At 55.9% G+C, this 18493-nt stretch overlaps 2 protein-coding genes across 2 annotated transcripts; one reads left to right on the forward strand and one right to left on the reverse strand.

The window, feature by feature from the left end:
- Nucleotides 1–3226: 3226 nt before the first annotated feature.
- LOC132319389 (feather keratin 1-like) lies at nucleotides 3227–4852 on the reverse strand. The gene is made up of 3 exons (XM_059830201.1): nucleotides 4826–4852; nucleotides 3896–4048; nucleotides 3227–3553 (listed from the first exon to the last, which is right to left on the reverse strand). The coding sequence occupies exons 1-3, from the start codon at nucleotides 4850–4852 to the stop codon at nucleotides 3227–3229; spliced, it is 507 nt and encodes a 168-aa protein (XP_059686184.1).
- Nucleotides 4853–5610: 758 nt separating this feature from the next.
- On the forward strand, nucleotides 5611–9123 carry LOC132319390 (feather keratin 1-like). Its single transcript, XM_059830202.1, has 3 exons — nucleotides 5611–5670; nucleotides 8296–8448; nucleotides 8797–9123. Exons 1-3 carry the CDS (start codon nucleotides 5611–5613, stop codon nucleotides 9121–9123), a joined length of 540 nt encoding a protein of 179 aa, XP_059686185.1.
- Nucleotides 9124–18493: the final 9370 nt, after the last annotated feature.

Here is an 18493-nt window from a genome sequence, read left to right on the forward strand (position 1 = left end):
GCACACCTTTTCTTTTTCCTCGGTGAGCTCAACACTGTGATGCAAGTAGTCAGGAGGGAAGGTGGTATTGGCAAGACATAGGCGCTAGCTTCCCAGGAGAGGCCAGGCGAAGCCATCCTAACCATAGCGTTCTCAAAGGGAGGGACACAGTGCAGTGGGCTGCCTTATCGTAGACCCATAGTAGCACAGAATCGTAGAATGGTTTGGGTTGGAAGAGACCGTTAAAGATCATGCAGTCCAACCCCCCCGGCCATGGGCAGGGATATCTGTCACTAGAGCACGTTATTCAAAGTTCCATCAAATCTGACCTTGAACACTTTCACTGATGGGGCATCCCATCATTCTCTGGGCAACCTTTTCCAGTGTCGCTCTAACCTGTTCATAATAAATGTCTTCCTTATGTCCGATCAACGTCTACCCTATTTGAGTTTACGACTGTTGCTCTTTGTGCTATCACTACAGACCTTGATAAAAAGTCCCTCTCTGACTTCCTTGTAAGTCCCCTTTATATGTTGAATGGCTGCAATGCTGTCTCCCCAGAGCCATGTCTTCTCCAGGCTGAGAAGTCTTCTCCTCAACGTCCTCAGCCTTTCTTCATAGGAGGGGTAGCACAGCCCTCTGATCTTTTTTGTAGGCCTACTCTGGACCTGCTCTAACAGGTCCATGTCTTTTTTGTACTGGGGACCCCACACTGCATGCAGTGTTCCAGGTGGAATCTAACGGGAGCAGACCAGAAGCGGAGAATCACCTCCCTCGACCTGCTGGCCACGCTTCTTTCACTGCAGCCCAGGATACGATTGGCTTTGTGGGCTGCAAGCGCACATTAGCTGGCGCATGTCCATTTTTAATTTTCCAGTATCTGCAAGGCCCTTGCACTTGGCCTTGCTTAAATGTCTTCTTGAAGTTCCTGAGTTTCACATGGGACCATTCCTCACGCCTGTCAAGGTCCCTCTGGACAGCATCCTTTCCCTCAGGCGTATCAGTTGTGCCCCTCGGCTTGGTGCCACGCACAAACGTGCAGAGGGTGCAATCAGTCCCACTATCATCTATGTCATTGATGAAGATATGAGATAGTATTCGTCCCAGTACGGACCCCTGAAGGACACCACTCACCACTGGTTTCCACTTGGACCTTAAGCTGCTGACTATAACTCTTTGGATGAAGCCAAAGTGCCCTTGGGGCACTGTCAGTTGCAGGTGAGGAAGGCATCCATGACTCCACCAGAGCCCCTGGCCATCAGGCCCAGCTTTGCTGAGCCTCTGCCCAGACGTGCCCTCTCGGCCTCGGTGCACATGCTGTGGAAGGAGCGTGTGGCCACTGCTGACGTCGGTTGAGGAGCCTGGGCTGTGGGAGGCGCTGGGAGGGCAGCAGCCCCACAGGCTCCTAGGAAGCGGACAGGAGGGGAGAGGAAGTTAGAGGAGAGAAGGGGCGGCAACTCCTCTTGCTGTGGCTGCCACTATGCTGGGGGAGGAGGCTCGAGCAGAAAATGGCCCCAGAGGGCAACAGGAGAGGGAACGGGGGAATCAGGCTGTACCAGAGGTAATTGTCTTCATAGCAGCCCATATGGTGCTGTGCTTCAAATGTGTGGCTGAAACACCACGGAAGACACACCAACGCTTTAGCTATCGCTGCGCAGTGCTTGCACACCATCAAGGCCGTCTCTCTTTCTCACTCTGCACCCCCTGCAGTGGAGGCTGGGGGTGGGCAAGCAGCTGGGAGTTGCCACAGCCAGGACGGCTGACCTGAATTGACCAAAGGGCTATTCCATGTCGTGTAACATCACGATCAGCAATAAAACTGTGGGCATTGGCCTGCTGGTGCTCGGTAGTGCACGACTGCCTTTGCATCACTTACACTTGCCTTTCCCTCTTAGACTGTCCTGGTCTTGACTCAAGGGTATCTTGCTCTCTTGCTCTTCGAATTCCCTCCCCGATCCCAGTGTCTGTGCCTAGGTCTTCCCGGGGAAGTGTCTGGAGAGAGGGAGGCAGGGAGAGACTCAGGGCAGGAAGAGAGGTAGCGGGTGCAGCCAGACTGCAGCTGACAAAGGAGAGCTGCTGAACTGCTGCAGGACACAGCTGGGCATGATGATACACATCATCCCAGAGCTCAGATCAACAGCTGGCTTGGTAGCAACCAGCCCTGCCTCCCCACACATCCTTCAGCCCCTGACAAGCAACAGCCCAAAAGCAGGGCCAGGGAAAGGTGCTTTTGCACTAACCCCACCAAACCAGGTGTGACTCCCAGGAATGTTTTCCGGGACACCAAGGACTGTCATCAAGAACCTGGGCTATCAGAGCAGGAGCATAGCCAGGAGATCGATGGGAGCGACGATCCCAGTTTGCTCAGCACTCCCCTGATGGCATCTAGAACACCGTGCCGAGTTTTGGGCTCTAATGTTAGAAAGACCTTGAGCAAGTGGTGCGACTTCAGTGGACAATGAGCAGGATGGTGAGAGGGCTGGAGCACTTGGTTGGGCAGGTAAGGCTGAGGGCGCGGGGCTTGCTGAGCATGGAGAAGCGAATGCTCTGGTGCAAGACCTTAAATCATCTTTGGAGCAGCTACGGTCATAGAACTGCTTTGGGTGATTCTCTCCAGCCCCTGATAGGCAGAGAAGTTCAGAAAGTAGCTGGTCACGCTAAGCATGTCTATAGATACCGAAAGCAAGCCTGTCTTAAAAATCACGGCATAACCATCACCAACACCCCGCTTCCTGAACCACCCCTGAGCAACATCTCTCTCCCTGGGCATCGTGGGAGAGGGTGTGCAGGGGAAAGGATGAAACGGAGGCGTGGGCTGGGATGCAGCAGAACTTTAATGAGTCAAAAGAGGGAAACGAGGTCGCTCTGAGTGGAGGTCCCTGTGCAGGGAGCACCAGAGCCATATAAGAATCTGAGCCATACGGCTGTGACGGAGATCCCGACAGGTGTGCACCTCCCTGCCCCATAGATGGAGCAGAGCCAGCAGGTCGTCACTAGGCTGGCTTTGTGGTCTTCACAGACCCAGGGAGCACAAGAGAACGAGGACACGGGAGGGAAAGGAGAGATTGCAAGAGGAGAAAGGCAGGCATGGGCCATGCTTTTGGAGAGCCCAGGCTGGCCCCATCTTTTTGCAAGGGGTGCTGAGCTTGCTCAGACCCTCTGAAAACAAAAAGCCGATGCTCCGTCCCCAGTCCGGTACCGTCTTGTGGGTCCCTGGGTGGCTTCCCCAGGGCCATCGCCAGCAGCTTTAGCAGGGGAGGCACCTCCTGCCGCAGTAGCGGCTGCCAAAGCCAGAGAGGCCAAAGCCCCCGGAGGAGATGGGCACTCCCTCAGAGCTGAGGATGCTGCCAACAGCAGCGGAGGTGGAGGATCCCACGGCGGTGCTCTGCGGGAAGGAGCTGAGGATGGGTCCGGGCAGGGTCACCACCACGGGGGAGGGCTGGATGACGACGGTGGAGTCCTGGCACTGCCTGACACAGGGCTCATTGCAGCTGTTGGCCAGCGGGGTGGGGCCGCAGGGCTGGCATGGCAGGCACTGGTTGTAGCAGGACATGACTTGTGGCTGGAGGAGCACCTGGGAGAGAGGGCAGGGGGAAGCAGAGCATGAGGGGGGGCTGAGGAGACGCCTGTCTTCCCCCCACGAGGGAGAAAAACCATGAGCTGGAGATGAGAGCTGGAGGCATTTTAGGGAGCGCCACAGGCTTCACCTTCCCTTCATCCCAAAAGACCCCTGCCAAGAGGCTCCTAGCCCATCGCTCACTTGAGGCAACCCTCAGCCTGTCTCCATGGCGCACCCTCTGCCCCCTTCCCTCCCTCACCATAAGTAGCCCCATGAGCCAGTGTAGGACAAAGAGCAGGTATGTGCTGAGAAATCCCAAAGGAAAACGAGGAGGGGGAGAAAGGGCTTCGGACTCACCTTGTTCCCAAGGAGATGGAGGCGAGAGGAGTGGATGAGAGAGTGAGCAGAAGGGCCCGCTTTTATACTGCTCCTGCACCGCCCCAGGCCCACAGTCACTGCACGCAGGCCGTAATTTTCCAAACGACTCACCTCCAAAGCAAAATATCCTACCTAATGGCACAGGTTGTGTTTTGGTTTCCATCAACGTTGCCATTTCATTTCCTCATTTCTGGCATGCCTGGTCTGCCATGCAGGCTCTTTTCATGTGCTGAGATGAGAGGCCCAAGGATATCCCGGACAGGGTCGTGTCAGTGAGGGCGCAAGATGTCTCCTAAGTGCTGGAGGGGTCTGCCTGGTCCATCAGGCAAATCATGTGGAGGTCAAGAAGAAGGTCTTCTTCCAGGCAGGTCAGTAGCGAGGCTTGGTCAAAGACAGCCACAGCGCTGAACTGGGCAGCTTTGCTGCGGACAGGGGTTACATGCAACACTTCATGGTACTTCAAGGGTTTTGGTCTTGGTCTTCACTGTCAGGATTTGCTGTCGAGAGTACGGGCTCCAGACGCTCCTCAGAATGTCTGGAGCAGGGAAGATCTACCCACAGTAGAGGAGGATCAGGTCCGTGAACATTTAAACAGATTGGCCTGACATGAGTGCAAGTGACCTGATGCCATGCACCCGAGGGAACTGGTTGGTGTCACTACAAAGCTGCTCTCAACTCGCTTTAAAGTGACAGCAGTCAGGGGGTGCATCTGAGGACTGGAAGAAAGCCAATGGGCCTCCTGTCTTCAGGAAGGGCACGAAGGAAGGCACGGGCTGGTCAGCCTCACTCGATGCCTGCAAAGGTGATGGAGCAAATCATCCTGGAAGCCATTTTGCACGACGAAAGGACAAGAAGGTGATTCTGAGTGGTCAGCATGGATTTATGGAGGGGAAAGCAGGCCTGACCAACCTCACGGCCTTCTTTGATGATGTGCATGGCTCCGGTGAGTGAGGGAAGTGCAGCAAAAGTTGTTAACCTCACCTAACCAAGGCTTTTGACGCTGTCTCCTGTAACAATCCTTACAGAGCAACTGACAGAATACAGGCTGGGGAAGAGGGCGGCGCATGGGATGGCAATTTGGCATGGCTGCTGCTCTCCAAGGGTTGTAATGAGTGGCATGAAGGCTGTCTGGCGGCCCCTCACTCCTGGGTCACGGCAGGGGTCCAGACTGGGGCCAATAGTTTTTAACCCCTTTACACAAAGTCCTGCAGTGGGGCAGGAAGAGCCTTCTGCATCGCTACAGTCTGGGGCCGAGGGGCTGCCAAACAGCTTTGCAGCAGAGGACCTGGGTCCTGGTGGACACCATGAGGCAGCCGGCACCCTTGCAGAAATGGCGTCCGACAGCATCCTGGGCTGCATTAGGAAGGGGGTTTCTATCAGATCAGGGAAGGTGATCCCTCTTCTCTGCTCAACACTGCTGAGACAACAGCTGCCACAAACAGCAGCTCCCCAGTATGAGAGAGAGGCAGAGCCATGCTGGTGCGAGTCCAGCAAAGGGCCAGGGAGCCCCTGAAGCGCCTGGAGCCCCTGAGGCAGGAGGGCCTTCGAGAGGAGGGGTTGTTCACCCTGCAGAAGAGAAGGCCCTGGGGCACGCTTCCTAGCAATGGGTAAAAGAGCTGACGGGAGGGCGTCACGAACATAGAGCCAGACCGTGCTGAGTCCTATCCAGTGAAGGGACAAGAGGTAATAGGCACATGTCGAAGTACGGGAAATTCCACGGAAACATAAGAAAAGTCTTTGTTAATGTGAGAGTGGTAAAGTAGCAGCTAGGGGTGCCCAGACAGCTTGTGGCTTCTCCACCCATGTAGGCATTCAGAGCTTGACAGGTCTTGGCCCTGAGCGTCCTCCAAAGTCTGACCGTGCTTTTAGCAGGGACGGTTGGACTAGCCGGTCTCCAGAGGTCCCTTCCAACATCAAGGATGCTGCAATTCTGTCATGGGCAAAAGATGGGCAAAAGATGGGTGATGCACAGCTGCCCCTTAAGAAGGAAGAACTGGTTGGGAATGTTGGAATCAAGGGCAGCCTTGGCTCTCACACCTGAGAAACACTGGAGTTTAAGACCTGAAGACAGGAAGGAAATTGAGTGGCAGAGTAGAGCCCCTGGACTTCAGGCATGCTGCCTTGGCCCAGACAGGCAGCTGGTAGGTAGGATGCCATGGAGGCAGCTGTGAAGGGCAAAGGAGCTCAGAAAAGCTGGCAGTGCCTTAGGCACCTCATGGTCCAAGAGCAAGAACGGTCCAGCCCAGTACCTGGGAAAACAGGCAGACGTGTCAGCAGATCAGCTTTGGCTAAGCGGGGTACTACAGCGGAGCAGCAATGCAAAAGGCCGCATCCCGGAGGTGAAGTAGGGATGAGCTGTGAAAGAGGAATTCGGAAATAATTCCCAGGCATGTTGGGATGCTGTTAGGAAAGCCAAAGCTCAGCCTGCCTTGAGTCTTGCAAGGGGCAAGAAGAGCAACAGGCAACAAGCATCAAGAACAACATCGACCCCTACAAGAGTAGCTGAAGACTGATGGAGGACAATGTGGGCCCGCTGCTGACTGGGGTGGCTGATTTCCTGAAGAGTGGTCAGAGAGCAGGTTGCGGGGAGTCAATGGCTTGTCTCTCTCAGCCTTCACCTACAAGGTCTCCCAGGCTGCTGTGCTCTCTGAAAGAGTTGAAGGAAGGAGGGGGTGCCCTCCCAGCAGTAGGTGGGCACCAAGTCAAGGACTGCCTGAGAAATGTTGACCCGTACACGCCAGCTGATGTGCTCCAGGGCAGGGCTGCTGTAAAGGGAAGGGAGACCTAGACCTGCTGGAGGACTGGGCCCACAGGAACCTCCATGGCATCAAGAAGGACAAATGGCAAGTCCTGCACCTGGAAAGGAAGAACCTCTTGCTTCAGTATGGACTGGGGACTGAGCTATGCTAGGATCTTAGAGCCCTGAAACTTCCTCTGGGTAGACCTGACCCTCGCTTCAGAATCAGCCCTGGGGAGAGCCTTGGAGGGTGGAAGGGAACGGACACACAGGCCTCATCTTCCTGCCCAAAGAGACCCGGCTGCAGTGAGGAGCTCTCCTGAATGCTCCATGGAGGGAAAGAAAGGGTTGCAGAAAACCTCTCCCCACTGCTTGCGACTCATCCCTGGGTCCCAGGCGCTATGTCTTCTCCTGGCGTTTGTGCTTCTGCACGCCTTCTTTCCCATGCCCCAAAGGCCTCCTCAGCCTGCAGCACAACCCAGCACCCTTGGAGAGGCAAGGAAACTTCCCCCAACTCCCCAAAGAGTGAGGGCTGGCAGGACCCCGCAGAGCCCGGTGCCTGGGGATGCTCAGGGATGGGATGTGCTCAGAAGGGCCCTGGGTACAAAACCAGCTCTCAGACTCCATCGAGGAGGCGATGTACTTCCCTGCCCTGCAGACATGGAGACAGCTAGGACGCGTCCCAGGAAGGCAATGGAATGCCTTGAGCAGGCAAGCTTCCTGGGATAGACTCTCCCTACCCATGGCGAGTCACACTCTAATTTTGGATTAGCCGTGTGTCAGCCTTTTGGTGTGAGGCCAAGTCAGGAGTGCGTGCTGTCTGCAGGCCCATGTCCCACACAGGGCTGAATTCCCTGCGGCCAGGGCAGCTCCATCCCTGCCCAGGGAAAACGAGCTCTGAGCACTGGGCTGTACCTGAGTACACAGCTCCAGGCCAGGCCATTGTGTTTCCTGCAGGTGAGGGTCGAACACGTGCAGCCAAATTGCATGGTGGTGTGAGGAGAGCAGGCACTGTCCCAAGCCCCAACACATCCCTCCGGTAGTGAGGAGGGACCCGACTTGTTGAGGGCTTGTTGAGGAATCAGGGATTTTGGGAGGGCAACGTTCTCCTTCTGCAAGCCTGTTGATGGCATTGTCTGGGGACCCCCAGAGACTGCCATGAGAGGGGACGACTTTGCCAAAGAAACTAGCAAATGTCTCCAGGAAAGAGAAGCTTTCCTTGGGCGAAGGCATTTGAAATCAGTAGCACAACCCACCTGCCTATAGAGGCAATGACCAGTGACTGCTGGAGCGCTCAGGGAGGCAGTCACGGAGGGAGAAGGATGCTGCATGTCCTCATTGGCAGAAGCCTTGGTGCACCCAGGAGAGGACTGCGTTGGTGGGAAGACATGCCCAACTTCCTGCACAGGGGTTTGGAAACAACCTCCCCAGATTTCCTGAGAGCGATGTCCTCGGTCTGCACAGACCCCTCCAGCACTCGGGAGCACATCTTCTGCCTGTACTGAGACGATCCTGCTCAGGAAATCCTTGGGCCTCTCATCCCGATACTTCAAAAGAGCCTCTGTGGCCTAATGGTCATGTCAGCAATGAGGAAATGAAATGACGGTGTTGACGAAAACCAAAACACAACCTGTGCCATTAGGAAGGTTATTTTGCGTTGGAGGTGAGTCGTTTGGAAAATTACTGCCCGTGTGCAGTGACTGTGGGCCTGGGGCGGTGCAGGAGCAGTATAAAAGCGGGCCCTTCTGCTCACTCTCTCATCCACTCCTCTCGCCTCCATCTCCTTGGGAACAAGGTGAGACTGACGCTCTTTCTCCTCCTCCCGCATTTGGGATTTCTCAGCCCATACCGTCCCCTGTGTCCCATGCGGGGTCTTGGAGCCGCTAATCATGGTAGAGGGAAAGGGGTAGAAGTTGTGGCATGGAGAGTGGCTGGCGCTTGGCTGCAGGCTCTCTTGAGATATGGCTAGGAAGGGACCTCCCTGAGCTTGGTCGCTCATGGCAGGGCTCTTCTGGTGTGAGTGGAAGGAGAAGCTACAGAGCCTCCAGCTCTCATGTCTAGCTGGTGGTTTGTATCAGAGTGGGGTGACAGGGAGCTCCTCACCCCGCCCTCATGCTCTGCTTCCCCCTGCCCTCTCTCCCAGGTGCTCCTCCAGCCACAAGTCATGTCCTGCTACAACCAGTGCCTGCCATGCCAGCCCTGTGGCCCCACCCCGCTGGCCAACAGCTGCAATGAGCCCTGTGTCAGGCAGTGCCAGGACTCCACCGTCGTCATCCAGCCCTCCCCCGTGGTGGTGACCCTGCCCGGACCCATCCTCAGCTCCTTCCCGCAGAGCACCGCTGTGGGATCCTCCACCTCCGCTGCCGTTGGCAGCATCCTCAGCTCTGAGGGAGTGCCCATCTCCTCTGGGGGCTTTGGCCTCTCTGGCTTTGGCAGCCGCTACTGCGGCAGGAGGTGCCTCCCCTGCTAAAGCTGCTGGCGATGGCCCTGGGGAAGCCACCCAGGGACCCACAAGAAGGTACTGGACTGGGGACGGAGCATCGGCTTGTTGCTTCCCGAGGGTCTGAGCAAGCCCAGCAGCCCTTGCAAAAAGACGGGGCCAGCCTGAGCTCTCCAAAAGCACAGCCCATGCCTGCCTTTCCCCTCTTGCAATCTCTCCTTTCCCTCCCGTGTCCTCGTTCTCTTGTGCTCCCCTGGGCTGTCTGCCCCACAAAGACAGCCTAGGGAGATCCTGCTGGCCCTGGTCCCGCTGTGGGGCAGGCAGAGGGACACCTGTCGGGATCTCCGCCACAGCTGTGCCCCTGGTGCTCCCTGGTCTGGGGCCTCCACTCGCATCAACCTCGTTTTCCTCTTTGACTCATTAAAGTTGTGCTGCATCCCAGCCCATGCCTCTGTCTTATCGTTTTCTCTGCAGACCCTGTCGCATGATGCCCAGGGAGAGAGATGTTGCTCAGGGATGGTTCTGGGAGGGTGCTGCTGGGGATGGTTTTGCACTGATTGTGAACACAGGCTTGCATTGAGTATGCTTAGTGATGCATCAGGTGACCCTATGCTTTCTAAAGCTTTCTCCCTATTTGGGTCTGGATAGAATGACCCGACATAGTTCAGTGCCTCCCATCCACTTTGTTGTGCACACCTTTTCTTTTTCCTCGGTGAGCTCAACACTGTGATGCAAGTAGTCAGGAGGGAAGGTGGTATTGGCAAGACATAGGCGCTAGCTTCCCAGGAGAGGCCAGGCGAAGCCATCCTAACCACAGCGTTCTCAAAGGGAGGGACACAGTGCAGTGGGCTGCCTTATCGTAGACCCATAGTAGCACAGAATCGTAGAATGGTTTGGGTTGGAAGAGACCGTTAAAGATCATGCAGTCCAACCCCCCCGGCCATGGGCAGGGATATCTGTCACTAGAGCACGTTATTCAAAGTTCCATCAAATCTGACCTTGAACACTTTCACTGATGGGGCATCCCATCATTCTCTGGGCAACCTTTTCCAGTGTCGCTCTAACCTGTTCATAATAAATGTCTTCCTTATGTCCGATCAACGTCTACCCTATTTGAGTTTACGACTGTTGCTCTTTGTGCTATCACTACAGACCTTGATAAAAAGTCCCTCTCTGACTTCCTTGTAAGTCCCCTTTATATGTTGAATGGCTGCAATGCTGTCTCCCCAGAGCCATGTCTTCTCCAGGCTGAGAAGTCTTCTCCTCAACGTCCTCAGCCTTTCTTCATAGGAGGGGTAGCACAGCCCTCTGATCTTTTTTGTAGGCCTACTCTGGACCTGCTCTAACAGGTCCATGTCTTTTTTGTACTGGGGACCCCACACTGCATGCAGTGTTCCAGGTGGAATCTAACGGGAGCAGACTAGAAGCGGAGAATCACCTCCCTCGACCTGCTGGCCACGCTTCTTTCACTGCAGCCCAGGATACGATTGGCTTTGTGGGCTGCAAGCGCACATTAGCTGGCGCATGTCCATTTTTAATTTTCCAGTATCTGCAAGGCCCTTGCACTTGGCCTTGCTTAAATGTCTTCTTGAAGTTCCTGAGTTTCACATGGGACCATTCCTCACGCCTGTCAAGGTCCCTCTGGACAGCATCCTTTCCCTCAGGCGTATCAGTTGTGCCCCTCGGCTTGGTGCCACGCACAAACGTGCAGAGGGTGCAATCAGTCCCACTATCATCTATGTCATTGATGAAGATATGAGATAGTATTCGTCCCAGTACGGACCCCTGAAGGACACCACTCACCACTGGTTTCCACTTGGACCTTAAGCCGCTGACTATAACTCTTTGGATGAAGCCAAAGTGCCCTTGGGGCACTGTCAGTTGCAGGTGAGGAAGGCATCCATGACTCCACCAGAGCCCCTGGCCATCAGGCCCAGCTTTGCTGAGCCTCTGCCCAGACGTGCCCTCTCGGCCTCGGTGCACATGCTGTGGAAGGAGCGTGTGGCCACTGCTGACGTCGGTTGAGGAGCCTGGGCTGTGGGAGGCGCTGGGAGGGCAGCAGCCCCACAGGCTCCTAGGAAGCGGACAGGAGGGGAGAGGAAGTTAGAGGAGAGAAGGGGCGGCAACTCCTCTTGCTGTGGCTGCCACTATGCTGGGGGAGGAGGCTCGAGCAGAAAATGGCCCCAGAGGGCAACAGGAGAGGGAACGGGGGAATCAGGCTGTACCAGAGGTAATTGTCTTCATAGCAGCCCATATGGTGCTGTGCTTCAAATGTGTGGCTGAAACACCACGGAAGACACACCAACGCTTTAGCTATCGCTGCGCAGTGCTTGCACACCATCAAGGCCGTCTCTCTTTCTCACTCTGCACCCCCTGCAGTGGAGGCTGGGGGTGGGCAAGCAGCTGGGAGTTGCCACAGCCAGGACGGCTGACCTGAATTGACCAAAGGGCTATTCCATGTCGTGTAACATCACGATCAGCAATAAAACTGTGGGCATTGGCCTGCTGGTGCTCGGTAGTGCACGACTGCCTTTGCATCACTTACACTTGCCTTTCCCTCTTAGACTGTCCTGGTCTTGACTCAAGGGTATCTTGCTCTCTTGCTCTTCGAATTCCCTCCCCGATCCCAGTGTCTGTGCCTAGGTCTTCCCGGGGAAGTGTCTGGAGAGAGGGAGGCAGGGAGAGACTCAGGGCAGGAAGAGAGGTAGCGGGTGCAGCCAGACTGCAGCTGACAAAGGAGAGCTGCTGAACTGCTGCAGGACACAGCTGGGCATGATGATACACATCATCCCAGAGCTCAGATCAACAGCTGGCTTGGTAGCAACCAGCCCTGCCTCCCCACACATCCTTCAGCCCCTGACAAGCAACAGCCCAAAAGCAGGGCCAGGGAAAGGTGCTTTTGCACTAACCCCACCAAACCAGGTGTGACTCCCAGGAATGTTTTCCGGGACACCAAGGACTGTCATCAAGAACCTGGGCTATCAGAGCAGGAGCATAGCCAGGAGATCGATGGGAGCGACGATCCCAGTTTGCTCAGCACTCCCCTGATGGCATCTAGAACACCGTGCCGAGTTTTGGGCTCTAATGTTAGAAAGACCTTGAGCAAGTGGTGCGACTTCAGTGGACAATGAGCAGGATGGTGAGAGGGCTGGAGCACTTGGTTGGGCAGGTAAGGCTGAGGGGCGCGGGGCTTGCTGAGCATGGAGAAGCGAATGCTCTGGTGCAAGACCTTAAATCATCTTTGGAGCAGCTACGGTCATAGAACTGCTTTGGGTGATTCTCTCCAGCCCCTGATAGGCAGAGAAGTTCAGAAAGTAGCTGGTCACGCTAAGCATGTCTATAGATACCGAAAGCAAGCCTGTCTTAAAAATCACGGCATAACCATCACCAACACCCCGCTTCCTGAACCACCCCTGAGCAACATCTCTCTCCCTGGGCATCGTGGGGAGAGGGTGTGCAGGGGAAAGGATGAAACGGAGGCGTGGGCTGGGATGCAGCAGAACTTTAATGAGTCAAAAGAGGGAAACGAGGTCGCTCTGAGTGGAGGTCCCTGTGCAGGGAGCACCAGAGCCATATAAGAATCTGAGCCATACGGCTGTGACGGAGATCCCGACAGGTGTGCACCTCCCTGCCCCATAGATGGAGCAGAGCCAGCAGGTCGTCACTAGGCTGGCTTTTGTGGTCTTCACAGACCCAGGGAGCACAAGAGAACGAGGACACGGGAGGGAAAAGGAGAGATTGCAAGAGGAGAAAGGCAGGCATGGGCCATGCTTTTGGAGAGCCCAGGCTGGCCCCATCTTTTTGCAAGGGGTGCTGAGCTTGCTCAGACCCTCTGAAAACAAAAAGCCGATGCTCCGTCCCCAGTCCGGTACCTGTCTTGTGGGTCCCTGGGTGGCTTCCCCAGGGCCATCGCCAGCAGCTTTAGCAGGGGAGGCACCTCCTGCCGCAGTAGCGGCTGCCAAAAGCCAGAGAGGCCAAAGCCCCCGGAGGAGATGGGCACTCCCTCAGAGCTGAGGATGCTGCCAACGGCAGCGGAGGTTGGAGGATCCCACGGCGGTGCTCTGCGGGAAGGAGCTGAGGATGGGGTCCGGGCAGGGGTCACCACCACGGGGGAGGGGCTGGATGACGACGGTGGAGTCCTGGCACTGCCTGACACAGGGCTCATTGCAGCTGTTGGCCAGCGGGGTGGGGGCCGCAGGGCTGGCATGGCAGGCATGGCAGGCACTGGTTGTAGCAGGACATGACTTGTGGCTGGAGGAGCACCTGGGAGAGAGGGCAGGGGGGAAGCAGAGCATGAGGGGGGGGCTGAGGAGACGCCTGTGACCCCCCCACGAGGGAGAAAAACCATGAGCTGGAGATGAGAGCTGGAGGCATTTTAGGGAGCGCCACAGGCTTCACCTTCCCTTCATCCCAAAAGACCCCCTGCCAAGAGGCTCCTAGCCCATCGCTCACTTGAGGCAACCCTCAGCCTGTCTCCATGGCGCACACCTCTGCCCCCTTCCCTCCCTCACCATAAGTAGCCCCATGAGCCAGTGTAGGACAAAGAGCAGGTATGTGCTGAGAAATCCCAAAGGAAAACGAGGAGGGGGAGAAAGGGCTTCGGACTCACCTTGTTCCCAAGGAGATGGAGGCGAGAGGAGTGGATGAGAGAGTGAGCAGAAGGGCCCGCTTTTATACTTGCTCCTGCACCGCCCCAGGCCCACAGTCACTGCACGCAGGGCCGTAATTTTCCAAACGACTCACCTCCAAAGCAAAATATCCCTACCTAATGGCACAGGTTGTGTTTTGGTTTCCATCAACGTTGCCATTTCATTTCCTCATTTCTGGCATGCCTGGTCTGCCATGCAGGCTCTTTTCATGTGCTGAGATGAGAGGCCCAAGGATATCCCGGACAGGGTCGTGTCAGTGAGGGCGCAAGATGTCTCCTAAGTGCTGGAGGGGGTCTGCCTGGTCCATCAGGCAAATCATGTGGAGGTCAAGAAGAAGGTCTTCTTCCAGGCAGGTCAGTAGCGAGGCTTGGTCAAAGACAGCCACAGCGCTGAACTGGGCAGCTTTGCTGCGGACAGGGGTTACATGCAACACTTCATGGTACTTCAAGGGTTTTGGTCTTGGTCTTCACTGTCAGGATTTGCTGTCGAGAGTACGGGCTCCAGACGCTCCTCAGAATGTCTGGAGCAGGGAAGATCTACCCACAGTAGAGGAGGATCAGGTCCGTGAACATTTAAACAGATTGGCCTGACATGAGTGCAAGTGACCTGATGCCATGCACCCGAGGGAACTGGTTGGTGTCACTTACAAAGCTGCTCTCAACTCGCTTTAAAGTGACAGCAGTCAGGGGGTGCATCTGAGGACTGGAAGAAAGCCAATGGGCCTCCTGTCTTCAGGAAGGGCACGAAGGAAGGCACGGGCTGGTCAGCCTCACTCGATGCCTGCAAAGGTGATGGAGCAAATCATCCTGGAAGCCATTTTTGCACGACGAAAGGACAAGAAGGTGATTCTGAGTGGTCAGCATGGATTTATGGAGGGGGAAAGCAGGCCTGACCAACCTCACGGCCTTCTTTGATGATGTGCATTGCTCCGGTGGGTGAGGGAAGTGCAGCAAAAGTTGTTAACCTCACCTAACCAAGGGCTTTTGGACGCTGTCTCCTGTAACAATCCTTACAGAGCAACTGACAGAATACAGGCTGGGGAAGAGGGCGGCGCATGGGATGGCAATTTGGCATGGCTGCTGCTCTCCAAGGGTTGTAATGAGTGGCATGAAGGCTGTCTGGCGGCCCCTCACTCCTGGGTCCACGGCAGGGGTCCAGACTGGGGCCAATAGTTTTTAACCCCTTTACACAAAGTCCTGCAGTGGGGCAGGAAGAGCCTTCTGCATCGCTACAGTCTGGGGGCCGAGGGGCTGCCAAAACAGCTTTGCAGCAGAGGACCTGGGTCCTGGTGGACACCATGAGGCAGCCGGCACCCTTGCAGAAATGGCGTCCGACAGCATCCTGGGCTGCATTAGGAAGGGGGTTTCTATCAGATCAGGGAGGGTGATCCCTCTTCTCTGCTCAACACTGCTGAGACAACAGCTGCCACAAACAGCAGCTCCCCAGTATGAGAGAGAGGCAGAGGCCATGCTGGTGCGAGTCCAGCAAAGGGCCAGGGAGCCCCTGAAGCGCCTGGAGCCCCTGAGGCAGGAGGGCCTTCGAGAGGAGGGGGTTGTTCACCCTGCAGAAGAGAAGGCCCTGGGGCACGCTTCCTAGCAATGGGTAAAAGAGCTGACGGGAGGGCGTCACGAACATAGAGCCAGACCGTGCTGAGTCCTATCCAGTGAAGGGACAAGAGGTAATAGGCACATGTCGAAGTACGGGAAATTCCACGGGAAACATAAGAAAAAGTCTTTGTTAATGTGAGAGTGGTAAAGTAGCAGCTAGGGGTGCCCAGACAGCTTGTGGCTTCTCCACCCATGTAGGCATTCAGAGCTTGACAGGTCTTGGCCCTGAGCGTCCTCCAAAGTCTGACCGTGCTTTTAGGCAGGGACGGTTGGACTAGCCGGTCTCCAGAGGTCCCTTCCAACATCAAGGATGCTGCAATTCTGTCATGGGCAAAAGATGGGCAAAAGATGGGTGATGCACAGCTGCCCCTTAAGAAGGAAGAACTGGTTGGGAATGTTGGAATCAAGGGCAGCCTTGGCTCTCACAACCTGAGAAACACTGGAGTTTAAGACCTGAAGACAGGAAGGAAATTGAGTGGCAGAGTAGAGCCCCTGGACTTCAGGCATGCTGCCTTGGCCCAGACAGGCAGCTGGTAGGTAGGATGCCATGGAGGCAGCTGTGAAGGGCAAAGGAGCTCAGAAAAGCTGGCAGTGCCTTAGGCACCTCATGGTCCAAGAGCAAGAACGGTCCAGCCCAGTACCTGGGAAAACAGGCAGACGTGTCAGCAGATCAGCTTTGGCTAAGCGGGGTACTACAGCGGAGCAGCAATGCAAAAAGGCCGCATCCCGGAGGTGAAGTAGGGATGAGCTGCAAAAGAGGAATTCGGGAAATAATTCCCAGGCATGTTGGGATGCTGTTAGAAAGCCAAAGCCTCAGCCTGCCTTGAGTCTTGCAAGGGGCAAGAAGAGCAACAGGCAACAAGCATCAAGAACAACATCGACCCCTACAAGAGCAGCTGAAGACTGATGGAGGACAATGTGGGCCCGCTGCTGGACTGGGGTGGCTGATTTCCTGAAGAGTGGTCAGAGAGCAGGTTGCGGGGAGTCAATGGCTTGTCTCTCTCAGCCTTCACCTACAAGGTCTCCCCAGGCTGCTGTGCTCTCTGAAAGAGTTGAAGGAAGGAGGGGGTGCCCTCCCAGCAGTAGGTGGGCACCAAGTCAAGGACTGCCTGAGAAATGTTGACCCGTACACGCCAGCTGATGTGCTCCAGGGCAGGGCTGCTGTAAAGGGAAGGGAGACCTAGACCTGCTGGAGGACTGGGCCCACAGGAACCTCCATGGCATCAAGAAGGACAAATGGCAAGTCCTGCACCTGGAAAGGAAGAACCTCTTGCTTCAGTATGGACTGGGGACTGAGCTATGCTAGGATCTTAGAGCCCTGAAACTTCCTCTGGGTAGACCTGACCCTCGCTTTCAGAATCAGCCCTGGGGAGAGCCTTGGAGGGTGGAAGGGAACGGACACACAGGCCTCATCTTCCTGCCCAAAGAGACCCGGCTGCAGTGAGGAGCTCTCCTGAATGCTCCATGGAGGGAAAGAAAGGGTTGCAGAAAACCTCTCCCCACTGCTTGCGACTCATCCCTGGGTCCCAGGCGCTATGTCTTCTCCTGGCGTTTGTGCTTCTGCACGCCTTCTTTCCCATGCCCCAAAGGCCTCCTCAGCCTGCAGCACAACCCAGCACCCTTGGAGAGGCAAGGAAACTTCCCCACAACTCCCAAAGAGTGAGGGCTGGCAGGACCCCGCAGAGCCCGGTGCCTGGGGATGCTCAGGGATGGGATGTGCTCAGAAGGGCCCTGGGTACAAAACCAGCTCTCAGACTCCATCGAGGAGGCGATGTACTTCCCTGCCCTGCAGACATGGAGACAGCTAGGACGCGTCCCAGGAAGGCAATGGAATGCCTTGAGTAGGCAAGCTTCCTGGGATAGACTCTCCCTACCCATGGCGAGTCACACTCTAATTTTGGATTAGCCGTGTGTCAGCCTTTTGAGGTGTGAGGCCAAGTCAGGAGTGCGTGCTGTCTGCAGGCCCATGTCCCACACAGGGCTGAATTCCCTGCGGCCAGGGCAGCTCCATCCCTGCCCAGGGAAAACGAGCTCTGAGCACTGGGCTGTACCTGAGTACACAGCTCCAGGCCAGGCCATTGTGTTTCCTGCAGGTGAGGGTCGAACACGTGCAGCCAATTGCATGGTGGTGTGAGGAGAGCAGGCACTGTCCCAAGCCCCAACACATCCCTCCGGTAGTGAGGAGGGACCCCGACTTGTTGAGGGCTTGTTGAGGAATCAGGGATTTTGGGAGGGCAACGTTCTCCTTCTGCAAGCCTGTTGATGGCATTGTCTGGGGACCCCCAGAGACTGCCATGAGAGGGGACGACTTTGCCAAAGAAACTAGCAAATGTCTCCAGGAAAGAGAAGCTTTCCTTGGGCGAAGGCATTTGAAATCAGTAGCACAACCCACCTGCCTATAGAGGCAATGACCAGTGACTGCTGGAGCGCTCAGGGAGGCAGTCACGGAGGGAGAAGGATGCTGCATGTCCTCATTGGCAGAAGCCTTGGTGCACCCAGGAGAGGACTGCGTTGGTGGGAAGACATGCCCAAACTTCCTGCACAGGGGTTTGGAAACAACCTCCCCAGATTTCCTGAGAGCGATGTCCTCAGGTCTGCACAGACCCCTCCAGCACTCGGGAGCACATCTTCTGCCTGTACTGAGACGATCCTGCTCAGGAAATCCTTGGGCCTCTCATCCCGATACTTCAAAAGAGCCTCTGTGGCCTAATGGTCATGTCAGCAATGAGGAAATGAAATGACGGTGTTGACGAAAACCAAAACACAACCTGTGCCATTAGGAAGGTTATTTTGCGTTGGAGGTGAGTCGTTTGGAAAATTACTGCCCGTGTGCAGTGACTGTGGGCCTGGGGCGGTGCAGGAGCAGTATAAAAGCGGGCCCTTCTGCTCACTCTCTCATCCACTTCCTCTCGCCTCCATCTCCTTGGGAACAAGGTGAGACTGACGCTCTTTCTCCTCCTCGCCGCATTTGGGATTTCTCAGCCCATACCGTCCCCTGTGTCCCATGCGGGGTCTTGGAGCCGCTAATCATGGTAGAGGGAAAGGGGTAGAAGTTGTGGCATGGAGAGTGGCATGGCGCTTGGCTGCAGGCTCTCTTGAGATATGGCTAGGAAGGGACCTCCCTGAGCTTGGTCGCTCATGGCA

This window comes from Gavia stellata, chromosome 28 (assembly GCF_030936135.1).
Source record: "Gavia stellata isolate bGavSte3 chromosome 28, bGavSte3.hap2, whole genome shotgun sequence".
NCBI lineage: Eukaryota > Metazoa > Chordata > Aves > Gaviiformes > Gaviidae > Gavia > Gavia stellata.